The following is a 26,023-nucleotide window of genomic DNA, read 5'->3' on the forward strand; positions in this document are numbered from 1 at the left end:
GGTGGGGACCGCGAGTGACCCCCAAGATATTTCTGGCACCCTCATCTGTTTTTTCTATTTTTTACCTTTTTTATATAAACTTGTCAATTTGGTTAATTATTGGCACCCTTGTTACATTGCCCTCCCCCCCCCCAAGATATTGCTCTAGATCTGCCTTTATAAAAGTTAGTACAAAAAAGTTGTCAACTAAACCCCAAATCAAAATTGTCCGTCTGTTATATCTGAAGAAAAGAAAAACTAGGGGCCAAAAATTTACTCATAGAGACACAAGCTTTTAGAGAGATCCAGAGCATTTTTATAAGAAAAAAAAAATAGTATTAAACAAAACATGTTGCATCGAATTTAAACTTTCAAAAAAATAGAAAAGTTTATGAATGAAGCAAAAACAATGAAGTTTTTTTACGACAAATATGACGGCTCTAGTCATATTTGTCGATTAGATATGTATTAAAAGATAGTTTCTTCCAGAAAAACATGCTAGCCTTCTGTTAATTTATGTAGGTCCCAAAGTAAACAAAGTTAACTTAGTTTTCAATAAAGAGTTTATCAGAATTCTACAAATATATGGAAATAGTTTACCGTGAGCCAATTTGTTTGAAGCAGTTTTTTTCCAACAAGATTTTTTTCAAACGGAGGTTTTGTTTCGGAATCACATAGACGCCTTTCATGCCATCTTTTTTCTCAACTTCATATGATTGGGATGTTATCGTTTCTACCGTCTCGCTACTTACTTGACAGCCCCTAACATTATAACCTACTGGTCAAAGAGCCTGTTGGAAGATAGACATAGAAAAGAAGAACTCGCAGGGTATACGTTTTTGTGGAGACCGGAGAACAATATTTTGCCTCCTTTCCTCTGGCATGCCTCCTTTCACCAGTCCTCTGGCATGCTGCAAGCTGTGTCATCTGTCATCCTGATGTTCGTTCGTGTTCCCATATTGCTTCCAACGAAGATTTTGTTGCTGCTTGTGTAAATGCCATCACTCTTGGGACCCTTGAGAGGATAGAATCTAAAATCAAATCTAACCTTGCGGCAATGTTCTAGGGCGCTATTTCATAGCTTTATACTAAATCACTTGGCCTTGAATGTTGGTAAGTCACATTTTCTTTTTTTTCTAGAATTGGTTTAGGATATCCGCAGCTCATACAGATTCGGGTGTCACAAGGCTTTTTATGTAGACCAGAGAATAGGGTGGTCCAGTTTCTTGGTATCCTGCTTGATGGGAACTTTTCATTTAGAAATTATATAGCCATGATTAGGGTTAAGGTCTCACGGAGTTTGGGTATCATTCGAAAACTTGGACACATATTTCCTGAACCTATTCTGAAGCTTTTTTTCTGCCTTGTCCAGTCATATGTTTCATATTGCCCAATTGTATGGATGTCTACTTTTCCTTCTACACTGCGGTCACTTTCTGTCATGCATAATGAAGCACGGCGTCTGGTTATGGACACCAGCCATTCCTCACCAACACCGCTCTTAAATTTACAGTCTATATACATTCTTTCTTGTACCTTTTTTATCTTTCAGCTGCTCCATGGCAATCTTTCGAAATATCTGCAGAAAACTATCGTGCTTGATTCTAATTCAGCTCCATATAGCCTTTGTTTTTAATTTATTATCTGCAGTCCTTTTACCCCTACTGTGCCCGCGAGTTTCAATCCACTCATTGTTTGTCAACAGGTCTGGAATTCCCTACCTTCTTCAGTACAGAGATGCCACTCGTTTGGGACTTTTAAAAGGATTCTTATGGACCATTTAGTTAAGAATCAAACAGAAAAGCATTTCGTTTTTATTTATTTATTTTATTTAAAAAAAATTGTTTCCTTTTCCTTTTCTTCTGAGAAGTTGATGTCCCCCGAGTGTTTGTTTTATGTTGCATGATTGTAATCTTTGTGCTTTGACTCCCGGGCCTCAGGTATGGTCTCTTTTTAAAATTATATTTTGTTTGGCTATTGTTCTCTTTTTTTGGTTGTTGCGTATATTGTGTTTTTTCTATCCCCCCTTTATCCCTGGCCATGGAGCCTCTCGAGGGGAATAAGAGTTTTATATTTCCATTTTGTATATATTGGTGAATAAAAATCTAAACTCCTTCAAACAAAATCATAGATCTCCTTACCCACTCCCTCAAAAAATTTCAGAAAGTTTCAACCGTTTAACGGTCTTCCGGTTCACGGTCTTCACTGTCTTCCGGTTCACGGTCTTCCGGTTCACGGTCTTCACGGTCTTCCGGTTCACGGTCTTCCAGTTCACGGTCTTCACGGTCTTCCGGTTCACGGTCTTCCGGTTCACGGTCTTCCGGCCGTGAGGCAGAACAAGGTACACTTACCAAAATATAAAATTAATCTCCTTTCAATGAAACCTGACAATATACTACCGGGTGTATGGAATTTATATTATGATAAATACTCTCTTACCTTTAGGCTTCAGGTACCCACCGTATAAAATCACGTGATTGTTTACAGCTGAAGATTACTGATTGGAGTGAAATTATCAAGACTTACCGATTACATAAAACAGGGTTACAAATATGTCAAGCTCATAAGAAAAAAAAATTATTCATGTGAAGACTCCCAAATATTACATGGCCTAAACGCATGATAATATTCGGTTTCAAATGCGCAATCGCCGAGATGTCTTGCAGTTACCCTTTCAGAATTCTTGATCAGAGGAAAAGGACCTGTTAATGTTAAATGACTATAACTCAGGAGCTAAAGCAATAGGCGGGCCCGGGGGCTCAAAGGGGTGTTTCTGATTTAATCAATATTTCCATGCGATTTCCGTAGGAGCCACTTACTTTGCTCTTTTGACCGTTTCGACTCTTCTCCTGGGATATACTTCCAGACCCAAAACGATTTCAGAGAATGGGCTAACTGCCACTGTGTGTACTAGTATTGATGCAATCTCATTTTTTAGTCATGTTTTGTATTTCTATTACTGTTTTAGAGGAAGAAAACACTTACTGTCATGTTGAGCAATAGTCCATGTTTCTGCCTCTCCATATGCGTTATAAGCTTCACAAACATAAATACTACCCGCGTTCAGATTTCTGGTGGTAATGCTCCGTAGCCCAGATGAACCTATGCAATTACTTTCAGGAATTTCTTCCTCATCGCAAACCCAGATTGTCCTAATTAGTTCAGATCCTGAAAATCATGAAAATAAAATGTATTTAGACTCAAGTTTTCGTCTGTAAATTAAGAAATTCCGCTTAATAAAAAGTATTATTAAGTATACTATTTTGAAAAAAAAAAGCGTTGACTTTTCATGGAAATGAAACAGAAAGCCCGTTTTATGCTGGTCATGAATCAAGGCCGTATCCAGGGGGGGGGGTTGTGTTACCCGGTTTGAACCCCCCCCCCCCAAATTTTTGACCTAGTCGAAAATTAGTCTAAAAATACCTGTAAAGACAAAACCTTACAAGAAAAAAGATACTATAAAAAAATCGGGAAAAAATCGGGTAAACCGCTCCCCCCCCCAAACAAAAATCCTGGATACCTGCTTGTCATGAATGTAAATAGGTGACCCCTCGAAAATTGAGAAAATCTCAATAAAACGTCGAAGCATATGGATAAATGTAACAATAATATAAATAATAATGGAAAGCTAATACAAAAGCAAGTAGATAAGCCCGTACAAGTCGGAAACATCGGGTTTATTCATAAAAAAAATGAAAAATGAAAAAATACCCCCCCCCCTAAATTTTGAAAAATAAATTTCCTCCGCCCCCTTCCACCCACAACATTTTTGTAAATTGGTGCCACTTTTCTAAATATCTATTTTATCTTACACCATAGTTAGACATTACCAATTTAAAAAACTGCGACTTAGTATTTGAGCATTTTAATTTTTGGTATTTATTGTTGTTTTTTTATATAGTTTTGCGTATTTACTTTTTTGCTGCTACTTTCGTCATATAATTTTATAGATAGAGACCATAATTTTTAATTTTTAACTTGAAAATTAAATAAAAAGATATTATAATTTTTGTAATAAAAAAATACATAATAAACATAAAAATTTGTATACGAAAGAAAAATGAAATTGGATATCTGTTGAAGAATAATGTAAAAGAAAAGCAGATTTTACCTTGCACATCAACAGATAAAATTAAAGCATTCCCATTTAAAGTTTGTTCAATCTTGGATGCAAATGCTGGAGGTTGTTTGTGAACATCTTCAAGAAGAAATGCAGAGCAAGCATCACATTCCCCATCAAACTCCACAACACACGTTATTTCACCAAAATCCTCTTCGCCGATATCATTTATTACTAACTCTGATACACAACCTTTGTTTGATATTGAAATTCGATTCTGATTTTCCAGTTTTTGAAAGTTACAGTACCATGATGGACGAGGGAGGGACCCTCCACGAATTTCAGCTCTAAATGATGCAGAGCCTCCCAGTCGAGATGAACTGCTGACAAGACGTCGAGAGAAATATGGGCTAGTCAACCCTAACCGAGAGGATGAACTGGCTGAAACTGTCCTTGTTGCTCGATTTGATTTAGCTGGAAAAGAAACAACAGCTTAAGAGGAGTAAGTCATACAGAAGGAACCCAACCGATATAAATAAATAATACTAGGAAACCGGTGAAAAGAATGACCGTTTTTAACCTCTTTTGCAAAACAACTGTTACCTCATTTTATTTTATTCAATGTAGAAAGTATTTGGGTGATGGAGGTCTGGGTATTTGTGACATCATTCATACGGAAAATGCTTTACCAAAATTAATTAAAGCCCTAAATGAATTTTCCCAGAATCATGACCTATCTAGATCGTTTTTTTTACATCGAAAAACGAACATTCATCTTATCAAGAATAATCTTGTTAAACAAACAATAATCACTAAGCAAATTTAAGTTCCCTGGTGTACAAATTATTCTTGTAATTTTCCTGCCGCAATGCGTAGCATTTAATGCGAAGCAATTAAGAACCCAGAACTCATTTCACAGCTATCAAATGGGATGTCTTTCACTGAAAGCTCGGGTTCAACTGATTCTTTAACAAACAAATTACGTTTGGAACCCCTCTTATTTATGGTCAAGGATTGCAATCTTTAGGGGTCTCTACTTTCAGTCAGCAGACGATTTATGAAAAATACTGAGGAATACTGGAGGAGGAAATAACTTTCCTAAAGTTGTCACCTATGTAGGTCGTTTTTTTACACCGAGAAAATGGTAGTATGCCAATTTTCAGAGAAAAAAAAATTATAGAACCGTGTTCGAGAAATATATATATATATATATATATATATATATATATATATATATATATATATATATATATATATATATATATATATATATATATATATATGTATATATTTATCTTCCTATCCATGTAAATTCACAAATACAAGTGGTTAGAAAAACCATTTTGAGAAATCCCTGAGAATTTTTATTCAAGATTTTATGCTTTTGATGTTTATAGAAGAAACCTTTAAGTTCCAGTTCGAACAGACTCTCAATATCTTCGTATATTTACATTGTTAGTCAATTTTTTGGATGAAGAGACGAAACTATACCCCCTACCCTTCCCATTCCAACAGAAATTTTTCTTTGGGTGTTTACATATAATGCTTTATTTTTACATTAGATTAGTAAACTATAAATAAAATTCCATGCTCTCTATGGAACTCGAGCAGGCTTTAAAGTTGTTTTTTTTTGCAGTGAATTGACGGAGAAATCAACAAACTATAAATAATAACAGTATATCTAGATAAAAAATTATTAAAATACCAAATAAAAACGAAATATTAAATTGAAAAGAAAACACCAAGTTTTTAATGTGAGAAATGACATGAACTGCGACTGGCAGCTAAAATTCAAACTGACATAATACAATGAGAAGCTTTCTTTAAGCTACAAAAAAACCAGCTAGGTTTATCATGACGGAAAAAAGTATTTATTGAGGAGTCTGACGGTGATTATCTGAAGCAAAATGACAATCAATGTCAGCGCATCAAAAGCTTATCGCTGTCAAACTTATTTATCTTCATATCAAGATGCCGGAAATTTTACAGCTAGTTCTCAAACCAATATCCAGTGGAGAGCAGGATTGCCACTAAATCCTTCCATCTTGTCTACGTGTAGTGGCGTCGTTTGGGGGTGGCAAGGGGGGGGGGCAGGGGCAGGTGCCCCCTCCCCCCAATAAATTGGAAAAAAATCTATCATATAGCCCATGCCCCTTGACTCTCTACTTTTTACCCCCTCAATAAAAATGCTGGAGCTACGCCCCTGTCTACGTGTGTACCTTATATTATATTTCTGTTTTTAAGCCTAAGCCGTACTTACGTCCGTGCAAATGCGAAAACGCGTAAATACACTTTCCATTATTCCGAGAAAATCGTCAAGTTTTGCGGCACTTTACCCACCTTTTGCACCACATTAAACACACGATTGAACTAAAAAGTTGTTAAGATTGGTTTTAGATTATTCTTTCCAATTATGTAATTAAAATACATGCAAGTTCGCTGACACTGATAAATGTCGGTTTTTCAACTTTGGAAAACGAGGCAAAATGCTGCAGATACGTGTTTTTGTCAGACAAATCTTTCCGGGGGATTTTATTAGGACATTCTTGTATATACCATTATATTCGCCTCTTTGAGCTGAATTTAGTGGTATATCTAATCCGGAAAGTGACTTTTCATGTATATATGCGTTTTTACCTTTGGACCGCCGCTTATTCTTTCTACTACGAGCTTTCAGGTTAATCCCTCTTAATTTGATAAATAGACTACTAGTCGAAATAAAAGTTAAGTTTACCTATGATTTTGTACAAAGATTAAACTGAATGGTTTCTCAAGTTTAGCGGTCTGCCATTTCATAAAAATAAGACAAAAGGAACATTAAGGGATAGGCGGACTTACAATTTTGTGTTTTGAGGAAGCAGACAAAAAATTCTTCTCCAGGTCCCACACAAGAGTATAGTTTTTTGTTATTGATGGCTTGGAATTAGTTGGTGCCTTTGACACCTTTGGAAGGAGTTGGACACGACAAATTTAAGCGCAAGTGAACAAAGGTCTGGCCCTTCGGGAGGAGGTTAAGAGGTGTTTCGGAGAATTAGGCAAAAAATGATTCTAGTCATCATAAAAGAGTGTATGTTGTTTTTTTTAATTTTGATGCCCTGGAAGTAGATGGTGCCTTTGCCACTTTTGAAAGGAGTTGGGGAAGACAAATTCCAGAACAAGTGATCATGGTTCAGGCTCTTCGGGAGGCGGGTAAGGGGCCTTTTTGGGGAAGCAGGCATTTTTTTTTTGTTTTTTTTTGTCTTGGAAGTATCAATTTGGCTGCTGGTTAGTAAGTTTAAATTTTGTTTTTCTTTCGTTTTTCTATATTTTCTTAATGCCTAAATATATAAGGGATTTAAGTTCGAGGGGGAGAATTGTCCTGTTATGAAAGAGGCACATTTTACATGGCCGTTATAAAATCAAAACGTAGTATCTATGCAAGCAGGATGATTTTTGAGCATCTCTACTCCTTCTTTAAACTATTCTAAGGTATAAGAAATTGCATAAAGACAAGTCTACATCTGTTATAATCTACGGATGCAATACATCTTTCTGTATATTTGGTTTGAGTTTGATTTTCTTTTAAGATAAAATGCATAATAATTGAATATATTATTGATTAAAGAAATTGATCCGTTTGCCAGGAATCCTTGTCATTTAAAATTTCCTGTATTTTTTTTTCATTTTGCTTGCAATTTAATTGATCTCTTTATTTGAGAGGTTTTTCCTAAAAGTATTTAAAAATAAACTTATTTCTACGAAAAAAATATCCTGAAATATATTCCCTATTATCTCACTGCCACTGCTATTTTGGCGTCTGCCCCCCCCTGGAAAATTTTCTGTCGGCGCCCTTAGTAGTAGTAGAAAACAACAGTGAGCTAGACATCAAATTCCAAATCAATTTACACTAATGAATTCATTTAAATTCGGAAGCTTACAGGCCCAGTTACAAACTAGTTACAAACTAGTTACAAACAAACAAAGAGTAAGTCACTGGCTGTTTAGTGACATCAGTTAGGGGAAAGCTTGCATTCTCAAAACCCTAGACCCCCCCCCCTACCTAGAATATAAAAAAGACCATTTTTCGCATTTTCACTCAAAAATGCATTTTTCTTGTATTTTCATTGTAGCCCCCCCCCCCGAGCTTTTGAAAAATGTACCTCCTATAATTTTCGTGAATCGGTACCACTGTGGCTGTTGATTGTTAAAAAGCCCAGTTTGTGGAGTCAGCGTGGCGCTTTACTGATTTTCTGCAAATTGCCCAATTTGTGCACAGATGTTCACTGGTGCTTTTGATCGAACGACATAGGAGCCTCGTTTCTGTTGGGGGGGGGCCGGCCTTCTCTCCGAAAAATTTAGTGAATTTTATAGTAATTTAAGCTAATACTATTCTTTAATACTGTGAGAATGGCGAGAAACACTGTGAGAAAGGCGTTTGACGACTGATCAAAAGTTTGGCACATTTAAATTTGTCTCAGATGCTATGAACTTTGAAAGCCTAAACCACGGGGATTATTAGTAAATATCGTAGAAAAAAAAAATCAATTTTAAATATCTTTGTTTCATTTAGTAGGTATGATAAATAATCTCGGATTCCACGTCTGTCAGCTGAAATTTTAGTAACCTATTTTGTTTCCCCTGATTTTAGTCCGAAAAAGAAAAATACTAAACTGTTGCCTGAAAAAAACACTCAGAGATAAACCTTCACGATCCTCAGGTTTTAGGTTCACCGATATCGGTGTTGATAACAATTTGGTATTATGCAGCACAGCCTAGTTGAATATCATCCTCCAAAGTAAAGTATTTATAAGAAAATCAATCGTACAATATGAAGGTTACCTTAATACCGTTACATTGGAGCATTATCTTCTTTCTGCCTATGTAGTGTTCAACTGTAGATATGGGTATAAGGGCCTGTTACTACCAATATACGTCCTACAGTCATAGTAGAACGTACCTGAGTAAACTGAGCTACAGGGAGAGGAAGATCCAAAGAAGAAGGTGAGTGAACGGATTTCTTGAAATGACGTCATGTAAAATACCTTGGAGAATTATCTTCTTTCTGCTTTGCCGTATTCAACTGTGGATGTGGGTATTATGGCCTGTTACTACCAATATATTAAAGTTAGTGATCCCTGTTTTTTGGTACCCTAAATTTTAATGCAGCCATCTATCCAGAGAAGAGTGGAGGGGGGGGGGCTTCAGCTCCATGTCCCCTTTAATCCAAATTTTTTTGAGCGTTCGCTATTATTTTATTTACTTATAGCATAATTCTACCGTTTTTGTATTTTCTTTGCACCAAGCCACTCCGAGACAAATTCCTACACAAGGGCTTAAACTATCGTACAAAATTGAAATATGTTTTAAGTGCTTGAATCTAATTGAGGTATGACTTATCTGTAGGTTTATATGGGCAATTGACTATTGAGCCTTCACATTGAGCCTTAGGTGACTTTGATGGTATAACCCCTTCAAGGATTTGGTTTAAGATTGATAATAAAATGCTGAATAGAGCCGTCATGCTTTCCTAGGCGTTTCAGACTTCAGACAGTCATAGTAGGACGTATTTGTCTACCTGAATAAACTGAGCTACAGGGAGAGCAAGATCCAAAGAAGGAGGTGAGTGAATGGATTTCTTGAAATGACGTCATGTAAAATATTTTATTCCTTAACGGTAACAGCTGGTCTTTAGGGGGAGGAGGGCTAAGGCCTTCTCCACTACCCCTGGTGGCAACACATGAATTTTGGTAACACCAGAATATAGTGGACCGCCATATTCGGTCTACTACAGTTCTTATGCACGTGATCTGCGCCATCAATATGAAGGATGACCAAGCTGGATGAAAGAAAACTTTCACACAGAGTATTATTTCAAGCTTTCTAGTACGAAAGGGAGGGATCTGATCGAGGTAAGCATTCCGAGGAAAATTAGCTGAAAAGAGAGTCTCAGACAACGAAGATCATTCATTCTCTTGGTGGTTTTTTTCCAAAGACAGAGTTGGGATGACCACGCAGGAGCTTCAACAGGGAAATAGCTATCGCCTGTTCTCAAGACATAAGGGTTGATCATCCAAAGATCGTGTGATTTCGTGATATATAGCATATCCACTGATGGGATAAGAAAGCATTTAAAGGTCTTAATTCTTCGAGACATCTCTATGGGCTTTTAGGTCATGGGTAAAGTATTGAGGAAAGGATAAGATAAGGTTCCATATGATTTAAGAAGGTCTCTATTCCACACTATGTTAAACCATTGAAATGTCGAATACCAATTACCTTGTGTTATATTCCTGAGCCGGAAGCTCGATCCACTTCCGATGCTGGGCCACAAGGTAGTCTAGTGAAGAACTTCTCTGTCTAAATCCATATTGTGGAACACTTAGCAGGTTATATTACTACAGATAACTATAAACTTTTGTAGTAGAGCTGATCTCCTGAACTTTCTCAAAGCAGTAGACAAGAAACATTGGTCTAGACGAACTGTGTTTATTTACTCGCCATCTTGTTTAGGGACAGGGACAACTCAGGTAGCTTGTACACTTTCAAGGAGTTAATAAGGGTTCACACAGGAGGATCAGATCTGATCGAAGTGGTTAGGTGGTTAGCAAGGAAGGTTAGGTGAGAAAGGGATTCCCATAAGATGAAGCTCGTCAACTCTCTTGGTGACTTCAATTCCACACATGAACTGTTCTGGTGGCAGTTTCAGGTCAATTTATGGGATAATATTAAGACTCGACAAAGGATTGTTATCTATTTTGGGGGACGAATAACTTGCCTAGTCAAGGATGAAATCTGTAAGATAGGAGGAGTCAGGAGCCAACTCGTCAAGGTTCAAAACTATGTGTCAAGAATTTGGCGGTATAATCTTCCTTTGCCTATTTAGAAGGGCGCATTCAGGATTTTTGTCTCGGGGGGGGGGGGGGTTAAAATAAAAAGAAAAACTTTAAAAAACAGATCAAAAAACTGTATATGCATTTTGCTAAATTTTTACGGGTTGGGCACAAATTAGGGAGGGGGTTCAAACCTCATCCCCCTGGCTACACCCTTACCTGTGGGTCTTTAGCAGCATTTTCATCAAATTTAAAGGAAGGATGGTACGAAGTTTCTACAATGACACCCCCACCTCCTCTTTTACCGTTTTCACCAGCTTTCACCTATTTTACCATTTTCACCAGAAGCTTGATGGGAAAGTTTTTTTTTTTTAATCCTATAAGAGATTTCAAATTACACAGGTTTCATCTGTAGGAGCTTGGATAAAGACCTTGAAACTAAATTTTTGTTTTACTAATTGACATTAAAATATATTTATGCTTACATATAATACTTAATATTTTATACTTACAAATAACGTCTAATCGCGCTGAAGCTTGGAGTCTTCCAAGGTCATTTTCAACGGTGACTCTATATAATCCTGCATCTTCTAGTTTAACGTTTCTAATTTCCAATATTCGGACATCGTTCCTTTCTTCAAATGAAAATCGGTCGGATGCACATATAGTACTATTTTCCTTATCCCATGTAATTTTGGGTAATGGGTTACCTATGAAAAATGGAAAGAAAGCATTCAAAACATTTATTATTGAAAAACCCGTCAAGTTAACACAAAAAAAGACAGAACACTAAAGAAAAAAGGAGAAGAAATAAATTACAACAAGTAAACTGACAGAGAAAAGAAAAAGGGATCCAAAAGTCAAAAAGGGAAAAAAAGAAAATACAAATAAAATCACTGAATCAGCATATAGGATCAGTCGGAATAATCAACTTTTCCATTGTGCTTCGCTATCCGTTTAGCCATGGCGATTGTGCTTTGTATAACACCATGGCTAGCATAAACCATTGGGAAATTTATTCTACGAGAATAACATATAAGTTAGAAGAAGTATCGGCTACGAATCTGGTAGTTCCACTTTTATCTGAAATGGCTGAAATCCTAAGGAAGAAACAGGAAGCGTCAATTCACGAAAATCACGAGGAAGGGGGGGATTTATTTTTCAAAATCCAGAGGGGGGCGATTTGTCCTTTTTTAATTTTACCAATATAAAAAAAAACGAAAAAAAAAACGATTTTTCATTGAAAATACCAAAAAAGGCAATTTTCAATGAAAATGCCGAAAAAAGACATTTTTCAATACTTACGAGGTGGGGGATCAACTATCTATGGGGCATATACCCTTCCCTCTAATTGACGGAACTGAAAACAAATATCCACCTTAGTTCAGGACTAGGGTATGTCCAAGCGCTTAAAAAATAAATTTAAAATAACATCCATGTATTTAACGCACTACCCTCAAACAGTAGTGCAGGTTATTCGTTGGTTAAATATTCAAATTATTCTACCACTCTCTTCTATTAGATGCTATTTCTACCGTTTTCTATTAAATGCTAATCTACCATATTAAACATAACGAAAGAGATTCCTCGTATTAATCTGTGATACTCTAAGGCAGGTCTGTATCTATTATTTCTTTTTTTTTGGGGGGGGGGAGAGGTCAGGGGGTTCACAAAAGGATTCCTTTTCGGAGGAATTTTACAAAAAAAAAAACTTCAAAAAACACATAAAAATTTATTTATATTCATTCTTGTTACGTTTTTCGACTCGGACAAACATTTCCAGGGGGAGGAGGCAATCCCTCCCTGCATACGGCCTTGCTCTAAGGTACACAATATTCAACAGTTACGCACACGAGCGAAAGACATCAGAAATGATTTCTACCATATGTGTCTTAGACAAAACAGTCTAAACAACAAGTTTCCTAATATACCGAATATAGAAAAGATACGTTATATTTTGCTTGCTTTTTCTCAACTTAAGTGTTTTTGTTCCTTATTCCTAAAACAAAGTCTCTCTCATTCAGCCTAAGAAGCTTTTTTATACCCCACCATTGCTATAAATCAAAATCCCCCCCCCCCCATACTCTTAAAACAAGGCAGTTTACGACATAGGCAGTCCAAGTAGTTGACAAAGAGCTTTAAAATAACTGATTTCTCTTGTATAGCGATAAAGAAAAACACTTTGCAAATTAGGTATTTGTTTTTCTTACCATTACAAAATTATAACTGATACGGTGGGACTCAAATCCAGTCACTTCATTTCTTGGGCCTTGATTTAGATTAAATAAAAAAAAAAAACAAGTTTTTTCAACTGAAAGTAAGGAGCAACATTAAAACCTAAAAGGAACAGAAATTATTACGTATATGAGAGGGTTAGCCCCCTATTCAGTATTTCGCTCTTTACCCTAAAGTTCAAATTTTGTTCCAATTCTTTAAGAATTAGCTCCATGAAAAAAACTTCCATGGAAAGATCCTCCTACGTAATCCCCTCCCCCCCACCCCCCCACTAGAAAAATCCTTCCCGAAATCGTCTGTACACTTCCCAATAACCAATACTATATGTAAACAATGGACAAAGTTCGTAACTGACAGCCCTTCCCCCGGGGACTATGGGGGATTAAGTCATCTTCAATGACACAGTCATTAGATTTTCGACTATGCTGAACAAAATGGCTATCTCAAAGTTTTGATTGGGTGATTTTGAGAAAAATGAGCGTGGGAGGGGACTTAGTTGCCCCCTCCCCATTTTTTGGGTCACTTAAAAAGAGCATTAGAACTATTAATTTCCGTTCGAGTGAGCCCTCTTGGGGTATTCTAGGACCACTGGATCGATACGATCACACATGGAAAAAAAATAAATAAATAAACACGCATCCGTGATCTTTCTTCTGGCAAAAAAAATACAAAATTCCGCAATTTTACAGATAGGAGCTAGAAACCTCCACAGTAGGGTTTTCTGATACGCTGAATCTGATGGTATGTTTTTCATTAAGATTCTATCACTTTTAGGGGGTGTTTTCCCCCTTTTTTTCGAAAATGAGGCAAACTTTTTTTCAGGCTCGTAACTTTTGATGGTTAAGACTAAACTTGATGAAACTTGAATTCGATTCTTTTGATCTATTGACATTAAAATTCCGTTTTTTAGAATTTCGGTCACTACTTAGCCGGGTCGCTCCTTACTTACAGTTCGTTACCACGAACTGTTTGAAAGTTACTTTTCTGGGCTTGATTTAGTATAATGTAGCCCTTCATATAAACCAAACCAAAAAATAGGAAAGGGTCCAAAGTAATTTTCACTTTGGACAAAGATATGTTTTATTTTTTATGATCACAAAACCAATAATGTTGTTGGTGAGACGTTTCTGAGATTAATTTTTTTCAATATCTGTTGATCAATCACAAGATAGATAACTTGCATGATGGGAAGTACTATCAATTATTTTTATTTTGCATAATCAGTTCTAAAATTAGACTTTTGGCCAGAAGAGATCACAACAGAAAAAAAGATCACACTTAATTTGGAATAACTCAAAGAGAGAAATTTGCATACCAGCTACAGCACACTGAAACCGCACTATATCACCCACTTCCGCTACTTTGTTATGTGGCACTGCATAAAATTTTGGAGCTGATGATCTCATGCGCAGTCGTGGTAAAGGCTGTAATTCTTCGGTGTAGTTTCTTCTTCCTAAAAAAGTAACACAATTAAAGAATGGTCCGACCCCAAAATAAGCCACAGACAGATAAAATAAATACCACAGTAAAGGCCGTATCCAGGAGAGAGGCTAGGAGTTTTGACTCCCCCCCCCCCCCCGAAATGTTTGTCACACTCTTAAAAACGTAACAAAAATGAATATAAACAAATTTTTGATGCGTTTTTTTGTACTATTTTACAAAGCGGTAAGCGCGCAACAATTGTATTGAAAATCAGATAGGATAAAACCGGGTACTTATACGAGACGCTGTATAAATATAGGCATTACAAAAAGTTTCTCACTCGGGGAACTATATTTAAACTTTTAGTTTTTTGGGGTTTAGGGGGACTAAAAGGTACCAAAGTTGGGTTGATTAGGTTAGGTTACGTATTTACTATATGCTATACTTTACCCCCCCCTAATGTGCAAATATATAGCCCAAATTTGTTTCTGAACTATTATATTTTCATCCTATTTTGTTTTATTTCATTAGCGTTAACGAAAACTTCAATTTTCGCGCGCTTACCGCTTTGTAAACTGTACCAAAAATTCTAAAGCTCCCAATCCTCCCAATGATAATTCCACAAAATTGCAGGTCTTTCTTACGTAAATGAAGGCATCAAAACCTTTAAGCTCGAAAGCTTAGTTACCAGGGTTACCAAAATATTGCCAGGGTTACCAGGTTGCCAAACAGAAAGAGAAAACTTTTCGGACCAACACGTTAAACATTACGGACACGTTAATGTTTGCATCTGACTTCGCTCCAATCATCAATCCCGTTCCATTTACGAATCGCAAGTGCTGCCCGCAAAAGGCTTTAGTTGTATATATCAGACCATGCGTATGTCATTCACGAACATGTACGATTTTGTTCCAGGGGAACAATCTTCCAGTACTGAGATTTCTAGTCCTATTTTATAAGTCGAAAGTGACCGGGGACTAACCAGTCGCGAGGAGAGGGGGGGGGGGTAAACGTCGGCTACCATGAGAATGGCTAGACAATAGCCATGAAACAAGAATAGTATGTGAGCCATCTCCATTTGCAATCGTGAGGAGTTGGTTGAGAATTCTCTTTTTATGGTAGGTTTTAAAGGGCTGCGTAGATTTGTAGTTCAAAATCACAGTTTATATAATTATCCAGTAAGTTTACCGCAGATGATTTCTGGCTCTTCATTCTCGGTGCGAACAAAAAGCTCCTCCCACTTATTTCTGCACTTATTAATTGAGCCGGCCAAGTGGTTTTGTCAGTACTTGTTCCATAGGTGATTATTCTTTGTCTACCCGTGAAAAGATCTAATGCCGCTTATGTTTATATCTGCAAAAACGTTCTCTGGAGCACTTGCACCTCGGTCCGGGTTTTTATAATGGGTGAGATAGGGAAAGATTATACTGGATAATTATATAAACTGTGTTCAAAACTAACATTTTTAGTAATTTAGTCGCTATAGATATATAAATTATAAGTTGTATAGGTATATATGCTGGGCCGTATCCAGGGGGAGGCCTATTGGGGTTTTGGGCTATTTTTCGGGTTTTTGGGCTATAGGCCCAACTTCAAAAAACACAAAACAGGTGATTTATAAGAATAATGTAAGATGTTATACGAGCAATCGTTAAGTGTCGAGATCCGGAGATGATGGGCATAGGTCCGAACTCCGAAGGCTTCCCTACTTACGTTCTTGGTATGTCTTTATAAGCCTAAAAACGAGGGAAGAGTTCATTACGTTCTTCAAAATTTCAAGTTAATTGGTATGACTCAGAGTAAACATCCCAGAAGAAGATCACATCATTTGCATAAACAATAAGCATACAATATGGTTTTTAAATAGGCCTCCTTCAAATCAATTTCTATCGGCTGAGTGGCAAAGCATTTGGAGTCAAGCTACGAGCATCTATCTCAATTAAGTTACACTGAATGAAGGACTGTCAGAACCTTTAAAATTTAGCATAGCTCTAGCTAATTATTGATTTGAGATAGTCATACGAAAGCAGCCACGCGCTTAGAATTCATGCCTAAATATAATAGCGCTCTTTTGGACAATTTGTCATAGGATGATATTTTTTAAAATAAAGAAAGATTGTCCTGTGTATAATCAATCAACAGCTATGTATTACATAGTTTATATCTGTTGACTATAATGATGAAACTAAGAACGTGTTCCAGGTGCGACAAAAAGTTAATACATTAAATAAAATTATTTTTTGGTTCCAGATGAGAGTAAAGTAACAGCTGGAACGGCCAAAAATTAAATTCATATTAAATTTTGCATTTAATTTTTGAGAGTACGGTTAACTAGTGTATTTGGTGAATTAACTTCTACACATCATCATCAAATTGGGAAAAATGAAGGCAAATGACTAAATTTATGAGAATTAATGAGTATTAATGCATCAACACTCATATTTTTCTTATTTTACTAATCACTCACTAATAAAATATTAATAACCATTATAATAGGTATTAAGAAATCGGTGAATAAACCGTTCTAGGTTCGCTATTAATTCGTATTAAGTTTGAAATAAATACGAACTAAATTAAAATTTAAAACCGGAACGTACTCTAAATCTTTATGATCACAATCAGCATCAAATTGGGAAATGTTGGCAAATTAAGAAGCAATTTCTTAAGGTATTAAGAAATCGGTTAATAAACCGTTCCAGGTTCGCTGTTAATTCGTATTAAATTTGAAATAAATACGAACTAAATTAAAATTAAAAACCGGAATGTACTCTAAATCTTTATGATCACAATCAGCATCAAATTGGGAAAATGTTGGCAAATTAAGAAGCAATTTCTTAAGGTATTAAGAAATCGGTTAATAAACCGTTCCAGGTTCGCTGTTAATTCGTATTAAGTTTGAAATAAATACGAACTAAATTAAAATTTAAAACCGGAACGTACTCTAAATCTTTATGATCACAATCAGCATCAAATTGGGAAAATGTTGGCAAATTAAGAAGCAATTTCTTAAGGTATTAAGAAATCGGTTAATAAACCGTCCCAGGTTCGCTGTTAATTCGTGTTAAGTTTGAAATAAATACGAACTAAATTAAAATTTAAAACCGGAACGTACTCTAAATCTTTATGATCACAATCAGCATCAAATTGGGAAAATGTTGGCAAATTAAGAAGCAATTTCTTAAGGTATTAAGAAATCGGTTAATAAACCGTCCCAGGTTCGCTGTTAATTCGTGTTAAGATTGAAATAAATACGAACTAAATTAAAATTTAAAACCGGAACGTACTCTAAATCTTTATGATCACAATCAGCATCAAATTGGGAAAATGTTGGCAAATTAAGAAGCAATTTCTTAAGGTATTAAGAAATCGGTTAATAAACCGTTCCAGGTTCGCTGTTAATTCGTTTTAAGTTTGAAATAAATACGAACTAAATTAAAATTTAAAACCGGAACGTACTCTAAATCTTTATGATCACAATCAGCATCAAATTGGGAAAATGTTGGCAAATTAAGAAGCAATTTCTTAAGGTATTAAGAAATCGGTTAATAAACCGTTCCAGGTTCGCTGTTAATTCGTCTTAAGTTTGAAATATATACGAATTAAATTAAAATTTCGAACCAGAACGTACTCTAAATCTTTATTTAATGATCACAATCATCATCAAATTGGGAAAATGTTGGCAAATGACTCAATTTATGGGAACTGATTAATGAAAATAAATTTTAATAACTATTATAATAAGTATTAAGAAATCAGTTAATAAACCGTTCAGGTTCACTGTTAATCTGTATTAAATTTGAAGCAAATACATATTAAATTGAAGTTTCCAACAAGAAAATCTTTTTTTTTTAAGCGAAAATAAGTTTGTATTTTTCAAATGATCAGACACCCGCCACATCACCAAAGCACAGCTCAATTTTCTTTTTTCTTTTTTTTGAAAAACGTTATGCTGTTAGAATCTTCTAAAAAATAAAAAGAACAAAACTTACTTCCCACTATTAGATGACTGTGGGGACAGTTAATTTTAGCAAAACCTAAATCTATGAGATTTATTGTCATTATAATTATAATAACATATTTTTCCTACTAGATAAAATTAGAAATAAAAAAATAAAAGAGTAGTAGAAAAGACACAAAAAAAGAAAAGCCTAAGAAAAAATTGCGAAAACGGTGAAAAAAGGCAGACTAACGAAAAAACAAAATCAAAATAACAAAAAGCACGATTATGCAAGAGCCTGATAAGACAGTGATTAGGACCCCCTTCCCCCAAAGAAAAAGTTAAATCTCTGGACATATTCCCGATAGCTTCTCAAACGAGATAATAATATAAGTAGCTCCATACTTGGCAATAACTTTCCTCTTACAATTAAGTCGAGTGAAATAAGGCGAAGATTTCATAGCTAAAAGTTTGACTTCATTAAGGGGTAGTTACCTATGGTAGGTTTTCAGCCATTCGTACCAGTGGGTTTCCACAAACATTGGTTATATTTGACCAAGAAACAAAATTTAACGTTGGTGTTCATCCCTATAACGCGAAGCACCTTTCTTCTTTAGTGCAGCGAGGGGCTGAACATATGACGCTATTTTCACAAGATCTAAAACAGTTTTGTCTTCTCTCTACGTCCGTATCACAAATCGAAACTTCGAAGATATCTCGTATATTTTACAAAATCCATACTGTTTCAATACATAGTATTTTTTTTGTTTTTTTATTTAGTGAGACCTAATTGTTAACTTCAAATTTAACTTTTAATTTAATTTAATCAAACTTTAACTTTTATCTTCAATTTAGATTTAGTTAACTTAACTAAATTTAACTTTAAAATGCCAAAGACTGGGAAAATGAAACCTGATTTTGAATCGATTTAGTGAAAACTTGCAACCATTTATCTTAAAAAATTATGAAAAATTGGGAATTCAATTTTTAATGAAAAAAGACCTTCATCTGTATCTTTAATCTGCATTTATTTAGTTTTTGGTAGCAGCAGGTGTCAAATCAAAAAGAAAATAGAGGTGCGAAAGCAGCAAAAAATAGGCTAAAAACATATGGCCCCAATTAGCTTGTTAACGCATGGACAAAAAGAGTTTTGAAACTTATTTAAAATGTCTGCTTATTTCTGTTCACTGTTCAATGTGGCAACCAAGGCCGTATCCAGGGGGCGGGGGGTTAGGGGGTTTAACCCCCCTCCCCGCAATGTTTGTCTGACTCGTAAAAACGTAACAAAAATGAACACAAAAAAAATTTGTATGCGTTTTTGAGTTTTTTTATGTAAACCACCCCCCCCCCCCCAAAAAAAATTAGTAAAACCCCCTCCGAAAAAAATCTTGGGCACGGCCTTGGTGGCAACGCTGGAAAAATGTGGTACTGCCCTACAACTTCATAATTTTGGAACAGCTAAGAGAAAAATCTTGGAAAATCGTAATTTGCGGGTATGGATAGATCTGAGATGAAAAGGACAAAAGATGTTTTTATTTTGGTGTCCTTGGTATTTTGGAGTTAGCGACTTTCCGCTGAAATTCGTTACTTTTAGCGAAAAAGTGCTAAAAGTATCTCTTTGACAACCTTGGCGGAGGTTCTACAGCTTACATGAATGTATTTGAATTAACGTAGCGTAGAAAACAGCAATTAGGTCACCTTTCCAAGATGAAAAAATGACAAATTTATCATTCCTAGTAGTGATGTTAAAGAGCATGATCCAAAAACCTTTTGGCGGCTTTTCCGGCTAATCCCATGACTTTTAAACTGAACATCTATTATTTTACTTCTTGTCATCAACAGCAAAAAATTGATGCATACCCTATCCGCTTTTAAGGAGGCGTTAATGAAAAATCAAATAATTTTGCAATTTGTCAGATGTCAGGCCAGTATTCAAAAGGCAATTCAAAATATAAAATGTTGGCTGACATTGCTATAGAATTGCAGCGATCCCATCCATATGTTAATAGACAAATCGCAATTATGTGTACCGTGAAATATTATGTTATCAAAATGAGTTTTTCTCACGGTCTATATCTATCTTCGCAATTATATTTATGAGCAGGGTTAAAGAAGTGCTAATTGCTCACTTCTAAAAAGAATTATGAGCAAACATGCTGACATATTTGTGGTTAACGTTTAAATAGAAGCTAGGAATATTAAGGTAAAAAAAAATTGAGAAGGAAACCTCAACAACTAATCATACATATATATATATATATATATATATATATATATATATATATATATATATATATATATATATATATATATATATATATATATATGGGAGTAATAATTGTGTATGTATATATGTATTTATGTATCTATGTATGTTCTGGAAAACGGCTCCACATTTTTTCTGAAAAATTGATATCTTGACATAATCTTGCATAAAAAACGATCTAGATAGGTCAAACGTCTGAGAAAAACCGCTAACAGCCTTACTTTTGGTTTTTGCAAATGACGTCATGTAGTAAAAATTACAACGAAACTATGCACGTAAAAAAAAATACAGTCGAGCTATACATGTCATGGCATCAAGAAATTTTATGACGTCATTACTCCTATATATCCCCGTAACTTTCCAAATGTAGTCCCTTATTCATCTAACAAAATCATTTATTTATCAAAAACAATGTCTAAAGGAAGACACAAAAGACGAAAATTTGCGGTTGCAGTTACTATAAATGATGATTCTGTGGAACCAACACCTAAAATATCGAAGGTGATAAGATGTGAAAATCGACAACCTGGACCATCAGTTGCGGCAACACCAATACGGGCAGCTAAAGAAAAAGTCATTGCTAAAGTATCTGAAGTAATCAAAATCCAAAAACGTGTCGAAAATGAAAATAAAAAGCCAAGACATGAGCTGTTAGAAGAAAAACGAAAACGAGAATTAGGGCGTATGAAAAATGAAAATGAACAGCAGGGACACGCTCGGTTAGAAGATAAACGAGAATTAGAGCGGATCAAAAAGGGAAAAAAAGCAGAGATAAGCGCGGTTAGAAGATAAACGAAAACGAGAATTAGAGTGTATAAAAAATGAAAATGCACAGCAAAGACACACGCGGTTAGAATATAGCGTATCAAAAATGAAAAAGGAGAGCAAAGATACACGCGGTTAGAACAACACGACGTCGTAATCTTCGTTACCAACAACGTGTGGCATAAACCAAGTACATACGTACAAAGACGCCATAAACTCAGTAAATGTAACATATAAATCTTTGAGACCCTTCAACGTTGTTTGTATTCCCTGTGGAGCCCTCCAGTTTGCTGAGGAAAGAGTAGCAAACAAAGGTCTGGAGATTGCTTCTTGCATGGTCGAATTACAATATCACCACCCCAATTTCCTAACGATTTGGTTTGCCGTTTTTTAGGACGTCACTTACTCTCTGAAGACTTTCATAAACGTATTCGAAACTTGAACTCGTGTTTTTCTCTAGCTTCATTCAACGTAAGCGATGATCGAACCATAAATAGTCGGAATATATTTAGCTTTAAAGTAGCTGGACAAATTTATCACAAAATCATTAGCGGCACATCCGTCACAAACTACTGAAGGTGAAATTGAGCCTCCATCATATTGCCAGATGCACTTTTTAGACCCCAATGAAGCTATTGAGGAACGCCTCGCACATCCATTAAATTATGTGATCCCTCGTAATCTAATGAATCTCTTCGAGATTCAAATGACTATGCCAAAGATTACGAAAAAATGCGAGACATGGAGGATGATTCAAATCAACTTGCTGCTTCATTTGGACAACAGCCTCCAAACGTGCAGCTCATTTTTACTTTGTCAGATGGTGTCGATTATAGGCTGTTTAACCCTCCCGCATGTAATGAAGTATGCGCTGTGCTTAATCTTAATGCTTACCATAGTTTTCCACGAAATGAAATGGTTGTAAAACAACGTGGCAAAAATCTTGTCATTAAAAAAATACCGACCATCGTGTGGAGCCCTCTACCTGCCCAATGTTTTATCCAGCTGGAACTTCAGGATGGTCAAGGGGTATGCTACTTCAAACACCTTATGTAAGTCGTGCACACATAAGACCTCTTGAATTAACCAGAAATCGTATAACTTTTCGACCTAAACATGCGAAAAGCCTTTCTGTGCAAGCTGTAATACCTGATCTGCGTAAGATTGGTTTTAATAATTTGCATTTTGAAAGAAGACTTTTCCAAAAATACCTCGTTGATACCACTATTCGTGTTGAGCGTGATCGTATTGATGGATAAAATTTAACCAGAAAACTATTGTGGGTGAAAACTACGTAGGTGTTACGCGACTTCTAAAAGACTTAGCCTCGACAAACGATGCATTCTTTGGTTCAATAAGTTATACTACCGTCATCATTCGTCGGATCAACACGCTACTTTGCTGAATATTTTGAAGACGCCTTGCCTATTGTTTATCACCTTGGACCCCCAGGTTTCTCTATAACTGTGACTTGTAATCATGATTGGCCTAAATTGAAAGAACCAGCACGTATTAAACTTGATTATAACTCCATTATTAAACAGTCCCTCAAGATCATCCCGATCACATTACTCGAATTGCTAAACTGAAATTTGACGATATAATCCATGATATTGAAAAGTATCAGACATTTGGAAAGGTTGCAGCATATGTGTAAAAGATTAAATTTCAAAAACGTGGACTACCACATATGCATTTGCTATTGATCATGATTCCTCAGGATCGAATCCATAATCCAGTTAAAATTGATGATCTTAATTAAGCTGAAATTCCAAATTCCAACGATTCGTTATTAAAACAATTGGCCTTAAGTTGGATGATTTACAATCCCTGTGAATATTTAAATCCAGATGGTAGTTGTATGACTAATTAAAATAGAATATTCCAGAGACATTTTAGTTTTTCAAAGCATTTAAATTCAGTCACATCTCTAGCGGATGCTGAAAAACCCAAGTATCGACGTCGTTATGATCCAAAATTAGACGAAATGAATAGAGAAACATTTTCACATGACCGTGCTGTTTATGGAAATGATTCTAATAATCGCCATTACTCGTGATAATCGTCATGTCGTCATATATGATTCTCGTATGCTTAAAAAGTACCAATATCACATAAATAATAAATATGTAGGAAATATAGGTCCGATAAAGTATTTACATAAATACATCCACAAGGGACATGATTGAGCTTCAATAATGATTGTCAAAAATAAATGGTGCATGGTTTACAATGAAGCAGAAACCTATGTAGAAGGACGCTGCATTACACCAACTGAAGCATGCTGGCGACGAATTGGTAACGATATCCAGAAAAAGAGCCATGCCCTTCAACGTTTAAATGTTTATTTGTCAGGAGGTTATCTAATGCAAAATATCAGCCAGGCCCAAGAAGATTTGGTAGATATTCGACAATAAGGCTCAATGTTGGAAGCGAATTTCCGACACAACAAGGCGTTAAAACAAATGGAAAAGAAGGAATTTCTCTATCCCCATTCCCCTCCCCTTCCACTTAAGGCTCCTATCTAGGACAAATGTTTCGCATGTAGTTCGGCGTTTTTTCTCCATTAGGCAAATAGAGAATATTAGGCTGTCTAGTAAGTCAATACTAAGGTGAGACCTCTGGGGTCAGGTCCAAAGTCATTCTCGTGATGTCTATGACGACTAATTCCCTAATTTACTATACATTAGATAAGGATTATTCATAATGAAATAAACATACAATGAATATACGGTACTAATATCCTCATATCAAACATTATCTACCTGGCTTTTTCTTCTTCTGACTAATACACACCGCTCCCAAACCCCCTCCTCATGAAAACACTTCGAAGTTAATGCCCTTAAACTTTTATTGCTCAAAAATCAACTTTATTTATCAGTATTTGCATACTCATGAAGAAGAAAAAAAAGTGTACTTCAGCGCCTATCAAGAACGTATCCAGGATATTTTCGGGGGGGAGGGGTACGAAAAACTTTTAAAATGCATTAAAAATTAGTTTATATTCATTTTTGTTACGTTTTTATGAGTCAGACAAATATTTCGGGGGAGAAGGTTAAGGCCCCCTACCTTCCCCCCTGAATACGGCCTTAGCGCCCATTGAATAACCGCAACCGTGCGTCCAATTAGGTCCTTTTAAATATTCTTTACCAAATTATTATTATAATCATGAGTTGTTCAAATTGAATCCTTGGCACCAGCCAAGATAACTACATACAATTTTTCTAGTCAAATGTCAGATGACAAATGACAGTTAAGATTCAGCAGTATCTAACAACCATATTTATTTCACAGACACGAGCATTCTAGCTTCAGCGCTACCATATTAGTCCACTGGCCTTGTGGAGGCCATCCTTTTGTTTGAATAATTATAAATCAACAAAGAATATAAGTGTATATGTATGAATTGTTCACATAACTCATTTCTACCAGCTGTGAGACGAAGCTGAGTTAATGACTTTGATGCCAAGAAATCTTCATGATTCGTAAAAAAACGGCCAAAAATTGAATGCGTCTTAATTTATTAAATTATTTGAAAAAAACTACGTTTTCTAAAGAGTTAAAGAGGCTGAGTTACAAGGTCGAACCTTAAAACGTACAGGGATTAGGAGGCACAGTTGGGGGGGGGGGCTGCCGCCCCCAAACCCCCGCTTTCGCAGCCTTTAAATAAATAAAAAAGTTTTTTAAACTGAAAGTAAGGAGCGACATTAAATCTTAAAACGAACAGAAATTATTCCGTATATGAAAGGGGCTGTGCCCTCCTCAACGCCTCGCTCTTTACGCTAAAGTTTGACTTTCTCACAACTCTTTTTTTTAAACAATAAAAACTTTAGCGTAAAGAGCGAGGCGTCGAGGAGGGCACATCGCCTTTCATATACGGAATAATTTCTGTTCGTTTTAAGATTTAATGTCGCTCCTTACTTTCAGTTTAAAAAAACTTTTTTTTATTTAAAGGCTGCGAAAGCGGGGGTTGGGGGCGGCAGCCCCCCAACTGTGCCTCCTAATCCCGGTACGTTTTAAGGTTTGACCTTGTAACTCAGCCTCTTTAACTCTTTAGAAAACGTAGTTTTTTTCAAATAATTTCTGCACGTTTTTTACAGTTTATTACTTATTATTGCTTGACTAACTATTTTGTTATATAATTGTGATAATTTTGCTATAATTATATTTTTTTTTTTTTTTTTAATTAACTTTTGTTATACTTTGGTTTTAACCATGAACGATCGTATCGTGATACGATCGATTTCTAAAGATTAGTAATCAGAGGCAACACTGCCTCCTAATCCCGGTACGTTTTAAGGTTTGACCTTGTAACTCAGCCTCTTTAACTCTTTAGAAAACGTAGTTTTTTTCAAATAATTTCTGCACGTTTTTGTACAGTTTATTACTTATTATTGCTTGACTAACTGTTAGCTGATCGTGTCAGGAGTTAAAGTTGGGGGCTGCCGCCCCCAAACCCCCACTCTTGAACATTCTTGTGTTAAGGCTTTTAATTCTTGAATACTCAAATCACGTCGTACAGGGTGCCTCCTAATCCCTCTACGTTTTAA

General features: G+C 35.7%; 1 protein-coding gene across 1 annotated transcript in view; it reads right to left on the bottom strand.

Moving 5' to 3' along the window:
- Positions 1 to 26,023, bottom strand: part of LOC148947627 (myosin light chain kinase, smooth muscle-like) — a 335,162-nt gene that overhangs the window by 63,269 nt on the left and 245,870 nt on the right. Inside the window, exons 22-25 of the mRNA XM_089095960.1 lie at positions 14,399 to 14,536; positions 11,361 to 11,558; positions 4,091 to 4,513; positions 2,965 to 3,147 (exon numbers count right to left, since the gene is read on the bottom strand). Of these exons, the coding sequence (XP_088952086.1) occupies positions 2,965 to 3,147; positions 4,091 to 4,513; positions 11,361 to 11,558; positions 14,399 to 14,536 (942 nt within the window). The remainder of the gene's footprint in view (positions 1 to 2,964; positions 3,148 to 4,090; positions 4,514 to 11,360; positions 11,559 to 14,398; positions 14,537 to 26,023) is intronic.

Source organism: Artemia sp. Qi Xiang Cuo, chromosome 10, assembly GCF_049724085.1.
Source record: "Artemia sp. Qi Xiang Cuo chromosome 10, ASM4972408v1, whole genome shotgun sequence".
NCBI classification, from domain to species: domain Eukaryota; kingdom Metazoa; phylum Arthropoda; class Branchiopoda; order Anostraca; family Artemiidae; genus Artemia; species Artemia sp. Qi Xiang Cuo.